The sequence below is a fragment of the Peromyscus eremicus genome, chromosome 5 (assembly GCF_949786415.1).
Source record: "Peromyscus eremicus chromosome 5, PerEre_H2_v1, whole genome shotgun sequence".
NCBI lineage: Eukaryota > Metazoa > Chordata > Mammalia > Rodentia > Cricetidae > Peromyscus > Peromyscus eremicus.
In genome coordinates, this window is record NC_081420.1 from 85635825 (window position 1) to 85650976 (window position 15152).

General features: G+C 51.3%; 1 protein-coding gene across 1 annotated transcript; it reads left to right on the forward strand.

The window, feature by feature from the left end:
• The first annotated feature begins 285 nt into the window (after window positions 1-285).
• LOC131910620 (thyrotropin-releasing hormone receptor-like) lies at window positions 286-3805 on the forward strand. The gene is made up of 3 exons (XM_059262512.1): window positions 286-657; window positions 1863-2256; window positions 3124-3805. The coding sequence occupies exons 1-3, from the start codon at window positions 299-301 to the stop codon at window positions 3517-3519; spliced, it is 1149 nt and encodes a 382-aa protein (XP_059118495.1). The 5' UTR covers window positions 286-298; the 3' UTR covers window positions 3520-3805.
• The last annotated feature ends 11347 nt before the right edge of the window (window positions 3806-15152 follow it).

Here is a 15152-nt window from a genome sequence, read left to right on the forward strand (position 1 = left end):
TAAGGTCCCCTCCACCTTCCACAGTGGGCTGTCTCCTGCATCCACACAGGAGAGGAAGCTTCATGGTGGCACTACTCACTGTTATTGCTGGGAATGGCAGAATACCATGCACACTCCATGACCTGCCCCAGTGCAGTATCCATGCTACACAGCACCAGGTCTCTGAATGCAGTGTCCTGGGCAGGTATCTATAGGATCCAGAGCCAGTATGTAGTCCAGCCCAACCCATGGCTGCCTCTCAGAGCTGCCTCTTCCTACCCCTCCAGGCCTGCCGGGCATCACAGAAAACACCGGCAAGATGGATGGCCCCAGCAATGTCTCACTGGTTCATGGTGATACTACTCTGGGTCTGCCAGAGTACAAGGTGGTCTCAGTCTTCCTAGTGCTCCTGGTGTGCACCACAGGCATTGTAGGCAATGCCATGGTGGTCCTGGTGGTCTTGACCTCACGAGACATGCGCACGCCCACCAACTGCTACCTGGTCAGCTTAGCTCTAGCTGACTTAATTGTGCTGGTGGCCGCGGGGCTGCCCAATGTCTCTGACAGCCTGGTGGGGCACTGGATCTATGGACATGCTGGCTGCTTGGGTATCACCTACTTCCAGTATCTAGGCATCAATGTCTCCTCCTGCTCCATCCTGGCATTTACTGTGGAGAGGTAAGTACCCACAGGCTACCCCATGCCTTCTTCCTTCTCATTGTCTGCCTTAATGAGAATCCAAGGAGTCTGGATTCAAGCAGGGATTCCTGGTAAATTGAGGCTCCACTGAACAGAAGGGGAGCTAGGCCAGTGTGGGGTGCTCAAAGAACCAGCAAATGTGGGCGTTTGCTCTGCCTCTAGATTACTGTAGAGCGTCAGGAAAAGTCCCTGTCTTCCTTTGAGTCTGGATTTCCCATCCGGAACACAGGGACTTGGATGGTCTTTCTCATCACCCCCCCTACTGGGGATTGAACCCTGGTCTCCCACCTACTAGGCAAGCCATACCTCCAATCTTTAAAAAAGTTAAACTTGAGATGGACTTGTTGACTATAAACTTGTGATCCTCCTGTCTCGGTCTCTCAAGAAACAGAAATAACAGGCCGTACTACTGTGCTCAGCTATGGTACGACTCTTGAGTCTCCCCCAGCTTGAAGGTTTTGTTTCCATGCTTGTTTGTTCATTTTATGAGACAGGGTTTTACTATGAATACATATTTGGAATTGCAAGCCGGCCTTGAACTCTCTTTGTAGCTGAGGCTGGCTCAAACTCCCTGCAATCCTACTGCTTCAACCTCCTGGGTCCTGGAATTATGAGTGTGTACCACCATGTCTGGCTTACCTCTGATTTTAACACCCAAGACAAGTGGCCCAGTGGTTGAACATGCTGATCCAAAGTATGAATTTGGGGTCAAACTCAGCTGTATCCACAGCAGGAGTTGAGGCTTGGGGCTCAGTAACTTGTTAGGGCTACTCAGAAGCTGAACAAAGCCCAGGTCTGCCATATCCAAACACTGGGTCTGCTTTTACAATCCGGGGACAAGTCAGCGTGGGGATGTCTCATCTGCACCATGTGATTGTCCCCAGGGGCCTAAGTGTGAGCAATAAAGAGATCTGCCTGTAAGCATTGTACAGTATAACTCCCTGCCTTTGGTGGAGGGCATGGAGTCACAGGACATGCCCAGGCTGCTTTCTGTTCCTCTTGGGAGGCTGGCTTTGTCCTGCCTCTCCTTGAAGTGTCCTCACCCTAAACCTTTGCAGCTTCTGCCCTTGCAAAGTGCAGCTCAGCTACCGTTACTCAAGGCTCAGCTTGGAACAGATGTCTCAGACATAAGGCAAGCAGGCCCATGGCCTCAGGAGCCAACATGCCTTGCCTGTGCCCCACAGGTACATCGCCATTTGCCACCCAATGAAAGCACAGACTGTGTGCACCGTGGCCCGGGCTAAACGGATCATCGCAGGCATTTGGGGGGTCACATCCCTCTATTGCCTACTCTGGTTCTTCTTGGTGGACCTCAATGTCCATGACAATCAGCGCCTGGAATGTGGCTACAAGGTGTCCCGAGGCCTCTACCTGCCCATCTACCTGCTGGACTTCACCATCTTCTTCATCGCGCCCTTGCTGGTGACCATGGTGCTCTATGGGTTCATTGGAAGGATTTTATTTCAGAGCCCATTGTCTCAGGAGGCCTGGCAGAAGGCGAGACAACCCAATGGGCAGGGTGAGGGTGCACCAGGCAGCCGCTCTAGGTCCAAGGGCTCCATGTCCTCCAGGAAGCAGGTTAGGAGTCCTCCTGGGTACAGGTGGGGGTTGCATGTGGGTAGAATTATGGGGAGAGGCACAGATATGCAAAAGAGCATAAAACACAGGATATGACTAGCAAAGCAGATAAGTAAGTGAGCAATCACTTGGTCTCTTATTTGTCCAACCATTCATCCATCCATCCATACATACATACATACATACATACATATATCCATCCATACCTTCATATATCTGTGCTATGCCTGCCAAGCCCTTACATATGCCCAGTGGGTGCTAGGACACAGGGAGAACATGGAAACACAGTCATATGCCTCCTTGAACTACTACCGTGGAACCAAGTAAACACAAGCCTGTCCAAAGACAGGAAGGAAGGAAATGTGGGGACAAATGATGCTGGGGAACAGGAGTTAGGGGATAGTTCAGGAGGCCTTGCTAAGAGGTGACAAACAGATAGAGCTCTGATGTTGACAAGGGAGAAAGCCAAGCTGGCTGTGGGGAAGCATTCCAGGAAGAGGAACAACCAAGGTTGAGGCTGAGGTGGCAAGCTGAGCAGAGGAGGGACTTGGAATGTATAAAATGGGGACATTCAGGAATGGGGAGAGAAAGAGGGATGCGTAGCTAAAAATGAGGTGGGCATGCCCAAAGTCACAGTGGGGACCCTCTCTGGGGCCAGGGACTTCGTAATAGAATTGTGTCCTTGGAAATCCAACATTTGGAGGAGCTCAGGGTGGTGGCTGTCCTGATCCTGTCTGAGTCCCAGTTCTGAGAGATGCCCCAAGATGCTGGTTTTGGCATCTGGTGTATGTGGATCCCTGTGGTCAGCTTCTCCCTGTGCTTGGTGAGTGTCTCACAGCCATGCCCCGCCCCCTTTCCTCTCCACAGGCCACCAGGATGCTGGCAGTGGTAGTGTTGCTTTTTGCAGTGCTGTGGACCCCCTACCGCACACTGGTGTTACTCAACTCTTTCCTGGCCCAGCCTTTCCTGGACCCCTGGGTCCTGCTGTTCTGTCGCACCTGTGTCTACACCAACAGTGCCATCAACCCTGTCATCTACAGCCTTATGTCCCAGAAGTTCCGGGCAGCCTTCCTGAAGCTGTGCTGGTGCAAGGCAGCCAGGCCACAGGGGCGTGCAGCATGCACCACAGCCAGCAGCCACAGTGCTGTCCAGGAGACCCCAGTCGGAACTGAGAAGCTGCAGCTGGGCTCCAGTGAGGCCTCAGGTCCCACAGCAGCCGGGTCCCTGCATTGCCAGCAAGAGCCCCACTTCAGTGTGCTCTGAGGAGCCCTGCCTGGCCCCTGACTCCACCCCCTGTGTTGACTTGCTCGCTGGTCTGGTTGATATCTGCTCTGAGCACTGGTGGATTGCCAGGAGAGGGACAGACAGCTCATTGCTTATGGGTGACCAGAGGTCCCTTTACCATGAAGGAGGACACTGGAATGTTCTCAGCTGGATCCTGTGTGGGTAGTTCTCTACTCTGAAGTGATGCCGGTGGGGACAGAGAGGAAGCTGGAGGCCCAGTCTTCACCCCCCTGTATGATCAAAACCTTTTGTCTGTTTCCACTCATTACTTTAAGCATCTTTTGGGGGGTTCTTATTGAAGGACTGGCTTCCAGGTTTTGCTCACGTCTGTCCCTTGGTGAGCCCATGTGCACAGGTTTCATATGTGGTCATTGGACAATGGGGGTTACATAGAATGGGCATCCAGCCAGTCACACTGGCACCCAGGGCTGCTCCATGACGTTCACCACTGGCCCCAGAACCCCTTCCAGTCTTCCATTACGGTGGGCAGCCCTGTAAGAGAGTGCACCAAGCAAGCTCACCCACCACAGATGGTCTTGAGGGAGACCATCTGTCTTCCCAACCAGCACCAAGAAGCTGCCTCTACCTCCTGGGCCCCAAATGTGCACGCCCGGCCCTCCGGACCCACTGTGCCAGTGACTGTCCTGCGTGCTGTCTTTACTTGGAGGCACGCTGCAGACTCAAGAGATGTCAGGAAAAGCTGCTTCTGGGAGCCAGCCCCATCACTGCCTGCAGGACTACTGGCTGAGCCTGAGGACAGCAGCCCTCCATGTCCCATACTGTAAATGGGGTCAGTGACCCTACCTTGGTCCTGGGACCTCAAAGCTGAGGGACACTGTAGCAAACATGTTTCACTCTGGAAACATGGGGCCACTCTGGGACTGGAGACCTCAGGAAGGCAGGAATTGGGGGATGCTTGCATGTGTGTGTGGGCGCGGGGGTGGGGGTGGGGGGTGGGGGGGGGAGGCAGAGGTAGTTGGACCAGGTGATTCAGCCTACTCACACAGCTTCTGCCTTTCCAGCTGAATGTGGTCCTAGTGACTCATCCCTGCTCTGGGGACCTGGGGTACTCCAAAATTGATGTGGCTTTTTAGGGGCTCTGATTGCTGAATCTGGTCTGGTGGGGTAGGACATTTAGAACCTCACGGGGGAAGAAAGGGCCTTACCAAGGGGAAACACAAAGGTTAGGGCCGCCCAGGGCAGCTGGAGCCCTAGCTGAGGTCTCTCCGTGCCGTAGTCTCCAGCCTGGGAGGCACGTTCTCTGGAAGCCCACACACCAGGCTGGCTGTCCTGGGGCAGGACTTGCCCCACCCTCTACCTGAGCCAGCGGTTCCTGCCATCTTTTGAGCCCCTTTACCCTGTGACTTAAGACCATGATGTTCTTCCTTACCACACCCGTGTGACATGCATGTGTCCCCTGGCTGATGTGGCCAGACAGACCTGCTCCTTAGCTCTGCCCTGTCTCCTGCGTCATTATCTGAGATCAGAGCTTCTGTCCACTGTGAAGTAGTCAAATATGGGGACAAACATGGAGGTGGCAGGACAGGTCCAGCCATGGTCTCTCATGCTGCCCGGTCTGCCTGTGTGAGCTGCAAGAACCACACCACCCAGCTGTGTGACCTCTCTCTATGACTGTGGCCTGAACAAAACACTGCTGACATCAGACACACCAACTGTTTTCCTGTCCAGTCTCATCTTTCCTAGTTGCTCCCTGGAAGCACATTGTCACCAGCATGGCTGCATGGCATCTGTTGGAGGTATGTGGCAGCCATCACCTCACCTCACTGCAGCTTACACCGGCCTGTGCTTTATGTAAGCTAGTCCATGACGCTGACAGCCAGGTGGTGGAACCCACAGAAGTGGCCGATGCCTGTTGACTCAACTCTATACACTGTCCTTACCCCTCAGGGGCACCTGACCACTGCCTTGGCCCATCCTGAAAAACTCTCTCCTAGTGTCACAGCGAGAATTGGGCCCTTGGTTCTTGTACCACCTCAAGAAAGAATTCAAACAGCTCACGGATAGTAGTAGCAGAAGCTAAACTGAGCTGCATCCCCAGGTCCAGTGAAATTTCACTGAAAGAATGCAAAGCAGTCAAGACAGGAGTCATGAGAGAGCTCTTTCCGTGTCCTAAACTTTTCCCTCCTGACCCCAAGGTGGAGTTCTGAAGTTGGGTAACTTCAAGAGCCATGTGACTTGCTGTCCATTGCACATGTCTCTGCCTAGAAGTTACCTGCAAAGTCCATCGGGGTCAGAACGGCAATGCCAATGACATAGTTTAGTGAGCTTTAGTCACTGGAGCTGGGGTCTGGCTGGCTGAATCTAGTTCTTTCCCTATTGTATGTATCAGAGGCAGCTGAAGCATCCTTACTCTGGAAGCTGCAAGTGTAAAATGCTATATTCCCAGAATCCTGAATTTTAACCCCTTCTTTGTTTTGTTTTTCAAGACAGTGTTTCTCTGTAAAATAGTCCTGGCTGTCCTGGAACTCACTCTGTAGACCAGGCTGGCCTCAAACTCACAGAGATCCACCTTCCTCTACCTCCCAAGTGCTGGGTTTAAAGGCGCGCACCATCACCGCCTGGCTTTTTAACTCCTTCTTGTCCACTCTTGTCTAGCTAATCACTAATGTCACTGTGATTATGTACTTAATGTCACCGTGCATGGGGAAGGAACAGAGTTCTGATCATTTCCAGGTATGGCCAGAGCCACTGGCCGTCAGTCTGTAGATACCTGAAGAAGAGGTACCTGTTCAGCGGGACAGCCACAAAAAGAAGCTGTCCACAGATCTTGAGCTCCGCACGTTAGCAGTAAGAGCTGCTCACGGTGTACAGGACAGCAGCCACTGGGGCGCCAGGGCAGTGTCCTGTGTCAGATGTGGAACTGAAGATCCCATCACGACAGACATGCCTCTTGATGTTGCACACCTGGTAGTACTCACTTTCCTGGGTGAACTTGGGTCTTGTAGGGCCAACTCAGACTGTGGCTAGGCAGAGCTCACGAGGTCAGCTCTGTGCCATCCTCCAAGTCCACAGTACTTCAACTCTGTGCCCAGCTGTTGCCTTCTATAGCCTCTCTTTTGTGGAGCATGAGGTCAGTGACCACTCCCACTCTTGGCTTGGAATGCTGTTTGATAAAGTTGCTGGTTGACTGGTGAGTGTTGCCTAGACATATAGTGTCCTATTATACTGGCTTTTCTCTGTTGAGTGGTGACCTTACAGGTCTGGTATGGGATGAAGCAGGTCAGCAGCTCCCAGGATCGCATGGGTCTTGTAAATGGTGTAGATGTTCGGCCACTGTGGACTCCTGCCCTAGAAGCAGGCTGCCCAGGATATGCTTAACACCCTGGAGAACAAAAACCATGGAGCAGACCTCAAGGGTCCCTCTGGCCCTGAATCGGGGTCTACTTTACATTTGTAGCAAGAGCTCTCTCCTGAGGAGGCAGCTGAGAACCCATGAATGGAAAGATTGCAGAGAAAGACATGGGAGACACAAGCCTTCTTCAAGACTGCCTGATGACACACAGACATTTGTAAATGTATACATTTGCTCATGTGTGACATAAAGTCTTTTACATACATGCAAGCTGTGCTTGGAACAGGCTTGGACAGCCTGTCTTATGCATGCTTTCCCTGGAGGCCAGGTGAACATGGATACCTGCTTCTAAGCTTAGGCTCTGGAACTTTCTTAGGTCACAGCATACTACAGACACCTTGTCTCTCTCCCACGAGACCCAGGAAGCTCCAGGTCCTCTGCAGTCAGGTACAGCTACTCAGTCAGCAGTCACTCAGGGTGAGCCCTGAAAGATGCTGGCCTACTCTATGATGTGATGACCTCCTCCCCTGAGGAGGCTAGGTGCTTGCTCAGGGTTTCCCACAGACAAGCAGATGCACATTCCTGTGAGGAGTGTGGTCTAGTGGCACAGTAATTAGCCTTTAAGCACAGGGCCTGGCAGCCCCATTTGTCACCCGCAGTTCATCTTAAAGCCACCTAGGTAATTGGGAGGCCATCAGTGTGGGTATTATGGGATTTGTTAGTCCTTCTCATTCCCCGCAGCTGCTGGGAGCTGCAGATGCTAGAAGACAAAGGACCTACTAATCTTTCTTTCTTTGAGTGTCCTAGGCCCTGCAAGGCAAATAGGAGTCAGAAATGAAAAATAAGGAAACAGGTTAATCCTTGTTGGTGAGAGAGGGGAAGGGCCTCCATATTCATAGTTATTTTACACGAGACAACCTGATGGGTTAGTTGCTTCCTGTGCTGGGTTTGTTTTGTCTTTTTAAAAAAATAATTTATTATTTTTATTTTATTTGCATAGGTGTTTTGCCTCCATGTATGTCTATATGAGGGTGTCAGACCTTGGAGTTACAGACAGTTGTGAGCTGCCATGTGGGTGCTGGGAATTGAACCTGGGTCCTCCGGAAGAGCAGCCCGTGCTCTTAATTGCTGAGCCATCTCTCCAGCCCCCTGTCTTTTATATTTTCAATATATTACGGATATATGAGGTGGGGTTTGTGTTCATGACTGCAGTGCCTGCAGAGACCAGAAGAGGGCATTGTATCTCCTGGAGCTGCAGTTAACAATGGTTGTGAGCCACCAGTGTGGGTGCTGGGAACTGAACTCAGGTCCTCTGCAAAAGTAGCAAGCGCTGTGAACTGCTGAGCCATTTCTCTAGCCCTCTGTGTCTGTTCTGTGACTTTTTTTTTTTAAGGCAGGGTCTTGCTATGTTGACCCAGGCTGACCTTGAACTCTAGATCCTCCTACCTACAGCTTATGAACTGAGGAGCTGCTCTTCTGAACCATGATCAAAAGCAGGGAGTTCTGCCTCACAGCGTCTGGCAAGGGGAACTCTTGAATGGAACAGGGAGGGGCCGATGTTGAGGGATGGAGTCAAGCACAGGAAATAGACAATAAAGCCGGGCACCCGACCAGGTGGGCTCTCTCATGGATGGGGACAGGAAGCCCAATGCAGCTTGTGGCACATTGCTGGGACAGTGCAGGAAGATGACAGCTAGAGGTGGACAAGGAAGGATGCCCCAGGATGAAGCCCCCGTGGAGGCCTCGCAGAGGAGAGCGCAGCCGCCCTGCACCAGCCACTGAGAACAAAAGCAGGCAGTCTCGTCGGGTTTGGCTCCCCTGAGACCCACTGGAACGGAAGACAGAAACAGCTGCTGTTCTGGGGAGGGGGTGATTTGATTTGGGAGGAGGCAGGGAAGGAAGAGAAGTGAATAAAATGTACAATATGGAGACAGTCGCACCTGACTTGGTCCCACTGGCGACCTTATGTACAGCTGTGAGGTTTGTCCTCTGCATCCACCCTCCCAAGGACAGATGGCATTTGCCATGATCCCCATGCTCATTGGTTGATGGCTGCCCTGGGTATCAAACCTCTATTCTTGTGACCTCCATCCTGTGGCAGAGAAGAGCCAAGTGACTTAACTGGGCACCCACACATAGCATTGAGTTGGAGTGGGGCCGAGGTAGGTGGTAGGGCACACAGAGAATCCGCTACAGACATGGCATCGTTGAGGCCCTCAGAGCACATTGTCCTTGATCTTGAGTGCAAGAGATAAGGAAATATGTGGACAAGACACCACGTTCAGAACAGAAACTGTGCCAGGTGGTGCCACTGTGACTGACAATAGCTGCTCAGGGAGGGAGGCACTTAATAGGTGTCCCCTAAGTAGCTCGTGAGTGACATAGATGCATGAGAAATAGAGGCTCAGCTCCCCTATACAGACTATAGAAAGCTGGGCTCACACAGATCAGGCCCGCTAGAGGAGACCCACTGCATCACAGATGGGCAGATCAAAGCTCCTATTTCTCTGCTGGGAAACCCAGGCCCTAGGAAGAGAGGGGACTTGTCTGTCTGTCTTAGTAATGCTGTCCTGGTTCCCACTGCTTGATGCTTGTAAGAATGGCAATCTATTATAGTCCAGGGAACACAGAGGCGTCTCTTCTGGTCAAGTTAGAATTGCATGTACACAGTGCTGCGGCAGGTTTTGTAACTCCTAAAAATGATCAGGGTTCCTGATCTCTCTAGGTGATTAAGAGAAACATTCCACATGCTGTCCTGGCCCTGAAGGTGCCCTTGACCCAGGATGCAAAGGTCAAGGCAGGAGGAGCCCAAGGGTTCAGCCACAGGATGCCAGCCCTGCATTTCTAGTTCAAGTGAAGAAAACCAGAATTCAGGCAGAGTCTGAGTTGTTTGTGCTGTCCTACTGACTGGATTCAACACTGAACAAGCCACAAAGGGAGAGGCAATGACCAGGGGACCCATTTCAAGATAATAAGGAGGGGATGAGAAGAGGTGGGAGGGAGGCAGATGGCCCAGGGATCTTCTAATAGGTCGAGGGACCAGGAAGTTGGGAGAGGCAGGAGTGGCTGAGGGAGATGGAGCCCTCAGGGGTCTCTTTCAAAACTGCCAGGGCTTTGGTGCTGAAAAGGCACAGGCCTGGCATGTAAGGGTCCTCAGTCCTCGCTTGTGTTCATACCAACTGCTCAAGGCACCAACTGCTCAAGGCACCAGCTGGCTGACACCTCGAGACACACTAGTTTCTGTCTTTTGTCTCAAGGCCTCACAGAAGATCCCACATGGCCCAGATAAAGGACAAAAGAAAGCACTTCCCACTGGGTGTTTGGTCCCCACCTGCATCCAGCTCAGGCTGGAGCTTGCAGACTCCATTCTACAGACCCCCACTGACTGCCACTCACCCTCCCTGTAAACTAAGCTGGACAGTTTCTCTGCTCCTCACAGCATTCCATTCCACATGCGCATAAATTATCTTTTAATTGAAAGTTTATAAGCTCTTTAATCTTGCTTATTGTAGCTGAGATGATATGTGTTTGTACAGTTTTATTAAATAATGAATGTCCTTGCCTCCCAAACGCCCATTTAGTTTGCTTTGCATGGCTGTGTGGGAGGTGGAATAGGGGGGTAAAAGCCCTACATCTGCAATGCTTAAAACTTGTGGCTTTAGGGGGTAGGGGATGGCTTAGTCGGTAAGGTGTCTACCACACAAGCATAAGGAGCTGAGTTCAGATCCTCAGCACCCGTGAAAACGCTGGGCATGTTGGTGCACATCTAATCCCAGTGTTGGGGAGGGAGAGGCAGGAAGATTCCTGAAAACTCACTGGCCAGCCAGCCTCGCTGAATCTGGGAAATCCAGAGCTCAGTGAGAGACTTGGTCACACACACAAAAAAAGTTGGGTGGGGCTGGAGAGCTAGCTCAGCAGTTTGCTCTTCTGCAGGGGATCTGGATTCAGTTCCCAGCACTCACACAGAGGCTTGCCACCACCTGAAACTCCAGTTCCAGAGAGTCTGATGCCCTCTTCTGGCCTATGTGGGTACTGCACACACATAATGCACAAAAACATGTAGACAAGACATTCATACGCATAAAACAAAAATAAATAAATCTGTTTTGTTTGTTTTTCAAGACAGGGTTTCTCTGTGTGGCCCTGGCTGTCCTAGAACTCATTTTATAGACCAGGCTGGCCTCAAACTCAGGGATCCACCTGCCTCTGCCTCCTGAGTGTTAGGATTAAAGGTGTGCGCTGTCACCACCAGCCAGCAAAAATAAAAACTGACCTGACACATATTCATCGGCTAGTAAGTAGCTAAACAAACGTGGTAACTCCATACTGTGGAATGCCATTCAGACTGGGAAAGAATGAGGCACCAGCATGCTCAGCAAGAAGATCCCAGAGGACACAGTGCTGAGGAGGCAAGCCAGAGGCTACAGGCTATGAAACACCCATGACAGAAGCCTCCAGAAGAGAGAGAGGTCTCCAGGTACTTAAGGGCTGGAGGAAGGGATAGGGGTGTGCCTGCTCATGGGCTCAGAGACCTCATGTGATGGTGGGGAGGCTCTGGAGCGAGTTAGAGGTGAAGGCTGTACAACTTTGTGAACCACTAAATATTACTCACTTGTGCGCGCTAAAGAGCAGAGAGAGGTATTCTGTGAAGTTTATCTCAATTAAGAACAAGGTGGACCAAGAGACAGCTGAGGGATGTGGGCTGTGGGATTCCCCAGTGACCTTGGCTTACAGTGCAGTTCTGGGACCCAAGCCTCTCTGGTATAGGCTCAGGGCTGAGGTCTGTTGTGGCGTTTGGTGACCCTTGTTGGCACTTTGCCTCACTGAGACAAAACCGAGACAGTGTGGCAAGGATTGTAAGATAATGGGTTGAAACACTAGCAATGCAGCCAACCCTCGAGTTGGTTTGTTTTATGGTACTGGGAACCCAACCCTGGGCCTTCCTTGTGGGGCTGGGCAAGCGCTCTAGCACTGAATCGTAACCCCGCCCCCAACCAAGTTTCCAGAGGAAACCTCAGCTCCTGAGTTTTGGACGCAGCAGGCAGGCAGTCCTCCAGAGGCCACTGCCTAGGCAGCCTCTCTCATGTAAGCTGCTCACTGTTTATCCAGGTATGGCCCAGAGTGGTCACTTGGCTGGAAGCCAGCCTCTGAGAAGTCCAGGCTTAGTATGCCAGCCCTGCTGCTGGGCTGCTCTCTTGGCTGAGCTCAGTGTCACATGACTCAGGGCTGTAAGCGAGCTGAACAAGAGAGGAGATGAATCCCAGAACCACGTCTGAAGGCTATACTGGCTCTGAGAGGGCCAGCTCAGCTTTTTGCTGACCACTGCTAAGGACCATTGTGCTCTGCTTACCTTGTCCCAGAAAGGAGCCCGAGGCCCTGTCTTCTGCCTTTCAGGTAGGGTCAGAGCCCCTGGCCCTGGGCCAACCTGAGCAGCCCTAAGGCATCTTTGTCTGTGGATGTCAAGTGTGGGGGGCCAGACGGCTCTGAGAGGCAGAGAGGAGGAAGCTGTCCACATCTGTGTCTAAGGTATATAGACGCTGGGCAAGACTGTGCCTTAAGAGACACAGCTGTGATTCAGAGGAGCCTGGAGAGGGGAAGGGGTCTGGCCTCCAAGGAGCCGCAGGTGAGATCATGGCGGTCAGGGCTCCGGAAGCGGGTGCACTTGCTTTCCTGGTATTCTGAGATTTTGGAGAGACACACGGGGGTTCAGTAGGTATGAGAGGTCTTTGTCTTCTAATAGTGGGGCAGGGACTAGGGAGCATCACAAGTTTGAGTGCACCCAGACCCTCCTTTCAGGTATATATAAGATGTGGTGGACGAACTTGGCCTCACCCCAGGTCCCCACTGAAGACGATCCTTGTGTCTAAAGGGGAGAGCCCTTAGAACCTTCAATATTCCCAGTTGGTGAAGGTTTCAAAGTCTTGCTATTTATTTTATTTATTTATATTTTTATTTCTCCTGTGTGTGTGTGTGTGTGAGAGAGAGAGAGAGAGAGAGAGAGAGAGAGAGAGAGAGAGAGAGAGAGAGCGCACGCATACACACACACACACACACACACACACACACACACACACACACAAGTACACTCATACCCTAAGGCTAAGGACCCTCTTGTCTCTGCCTCTCTACCTCTTTCATAGCCCATGCTGGCCTGGAACTCCTCATCCTCTGGTCTTCACCTTCCAAGTTCTGGATTACAGGTGTGGACCACCATACATAGCTAGTGTTGTTATTTAAGTAAATGCCACCACCACCACCACCCCGACTAAGTCACTGACACACACAGTAGTGACTTGCTTATTTTGCCTTGACTGAGCACTTAAAGAATCTCAGCAAAAAAGTTCAGATACTAGCTAGGTGGTGGCACATGCCTTTAATCCCAACACTTGGGGGCAGAGGCAGGTGGATCTCTGAGTTTGAGGCCAGCCTGGTCTACAGCGTAAGATCCAGGACAGCTAGGGCTACACAGAGAAACCTAGTCTCGAAAAAACAAACAAAAAGTTCAGACATTGAAGTTTAAAAAAAGACAGCATGATGGTTCCTTTGCAAAATTAATGCTGAATTGGTGCCATTTTTAGACTAAGAAACACTTTGTTCTGCTTTGGTATTTCTGCTTATTTTGAGATCCAGAAGTGGCCCCTCTTTGCCATGGAGGTTGTGCAGGGATTCGGGCCAAAGCAGCCCTACACTGGCTTGCAGCCCCATAGGGAGAGTTAGAGCCAGAGAGAGTCCTGTCCACACACCTAACCACAGGGACCGTCTGTTTCCCTTTCTGTAAAACACCACCAGTGGGGCCATGCCTGTTTCCACGCAACAAAAAGTAAATAGTGAGAGTGAAGCAGATGTCATAAAAATACAGTTACATCCAAGTTCATCTGTGTGTGTGTGTGTGTGTGTGTGTGTGTGCGCGCGCGCGCGCGCGCACACACACACACACACACAGACCACAGCGCAAGTTCATCTTTCTCTGTGTGTGTGTGTGCACGCACGCACCTGTGTGTATGTGATCTGGTGTGCACATATATCCAAGTGCAGGTGTGCATCTGTGTGTAGGTGTGCATCTGTGTGCAGGTGCACAGGGGGGCTAGAGGTTGATGACAGTTGTCTTCCTCAGTCAACCTCTGCTTGTCATTGTCATCATTATTGTGTGTGTGTGTGTGTGTGTATGTGTATGTGTGTGTGGTGTGCGTAGGTGCACACAGACCACAGCGCAAGTGTGAAGGACAGCAAACAACCGTGTGGAGTCAGTTTTACGCGTCCACTTTTATGTGGGTCCCAGGGATTGACCTCAGGTTGGCAGGCTTCATAGTGAGTGCTTTTATCCACCAAGGCAGCTGGCTCATCCATTTATTTATTGAGACAGGGTCTCACTCACAATGTAGCTCTGGCTGACCTCAGTTCACAGAAGTCTGGGGACCTGCCCCCTGCCTGAGTGCTGGGATTAAAGGTGTGTGCCACCATGCTCAGCCTTATTTTATATATATATATATAATATTTTAAATTTTATTCAGAGAAATTTATACCTTTATACAGTTTATTTTGATCATATCCATCCCACTTCATTTTTTGTTTTGTTTTGTTTTTTCAAGACAGGGTTTCGCTGTGTAGCCCTGGCTGTCCTGGAATTCCCTCTTTAGACCAGGCTGGCCTTGAACTCATAGAGATCCTCCTGCCTCTGCCTCCTGAGTGCTGGGGTCAAAGGTGTGCGCCACCACTGCCTGGCCCCACCTCATTCCTTACAACAGCCTTTCACTGAGCCTGCAGATCAGAGTCCGCTAGACCCGCTGACCAGCAAACCCCTTGGGCCCTGTCTCCAGCTTCTGCTCTGGGGTTATACAGTGTATTCCTGGGGATCTGAACTCAGGGCCTCACACTGCAAGGCAAGCACTTTAGTGTCTGGATGGATGGCCAGCTCTGTACAGAGAGCTATATCCAGGTACCACTCTCCTGGAGACCAGAGATGTCTGTACTGCATTTGACCAGTGAAGCTTGAGGGTCCTGGAAGTGAACTGCCCCATCTTGGGGCTCACAGAGTAGATGGGGTCAAGCATACTCCTATAACTTCCAAATTTCATGACCTTCGGCTGATGTCACAAAGGCTGGTAATTCATGTAAAGATAGTGAATGTCCCTCTTCATCCAAGGAAAACACAGGCCACATCACATCTGTGGGGAGGGCTGCCAGGAAAGGGCATGTTACACAAATTGGTAAGGCTGTGGAAAGTTGAAGTCCTCACACAGCCCCACAAGAAGGGTGGAAGTCAGTGTTTCATGAGGATTCAGAGTCACCACAGACTCAG

Bases quoted from the DNA above. Each gene is read 5' to 3' on its own strand.
- LOC131910620 (XM_059262512.1), top strand. From the start codon at position 299: ATGGATGGCCCCAGCAATGTCTCACTGGTTCATGGTGATACTACTCTG. The intron at 658-1,862 runs GTAAGTACCCAC...TGTGCCCCACAG, and splicing joins CTGGCATTTACTGTGGAGAG to GTACATCGCCATTTGCCACC. The intron at 2,257-3,123 runs GTTAGGAGTCCT...TCCTCTCCACAG, and splicing joins CCATGTCCTCCAGGAAGCAG to GCCACCAGGATGCTGGCAGT.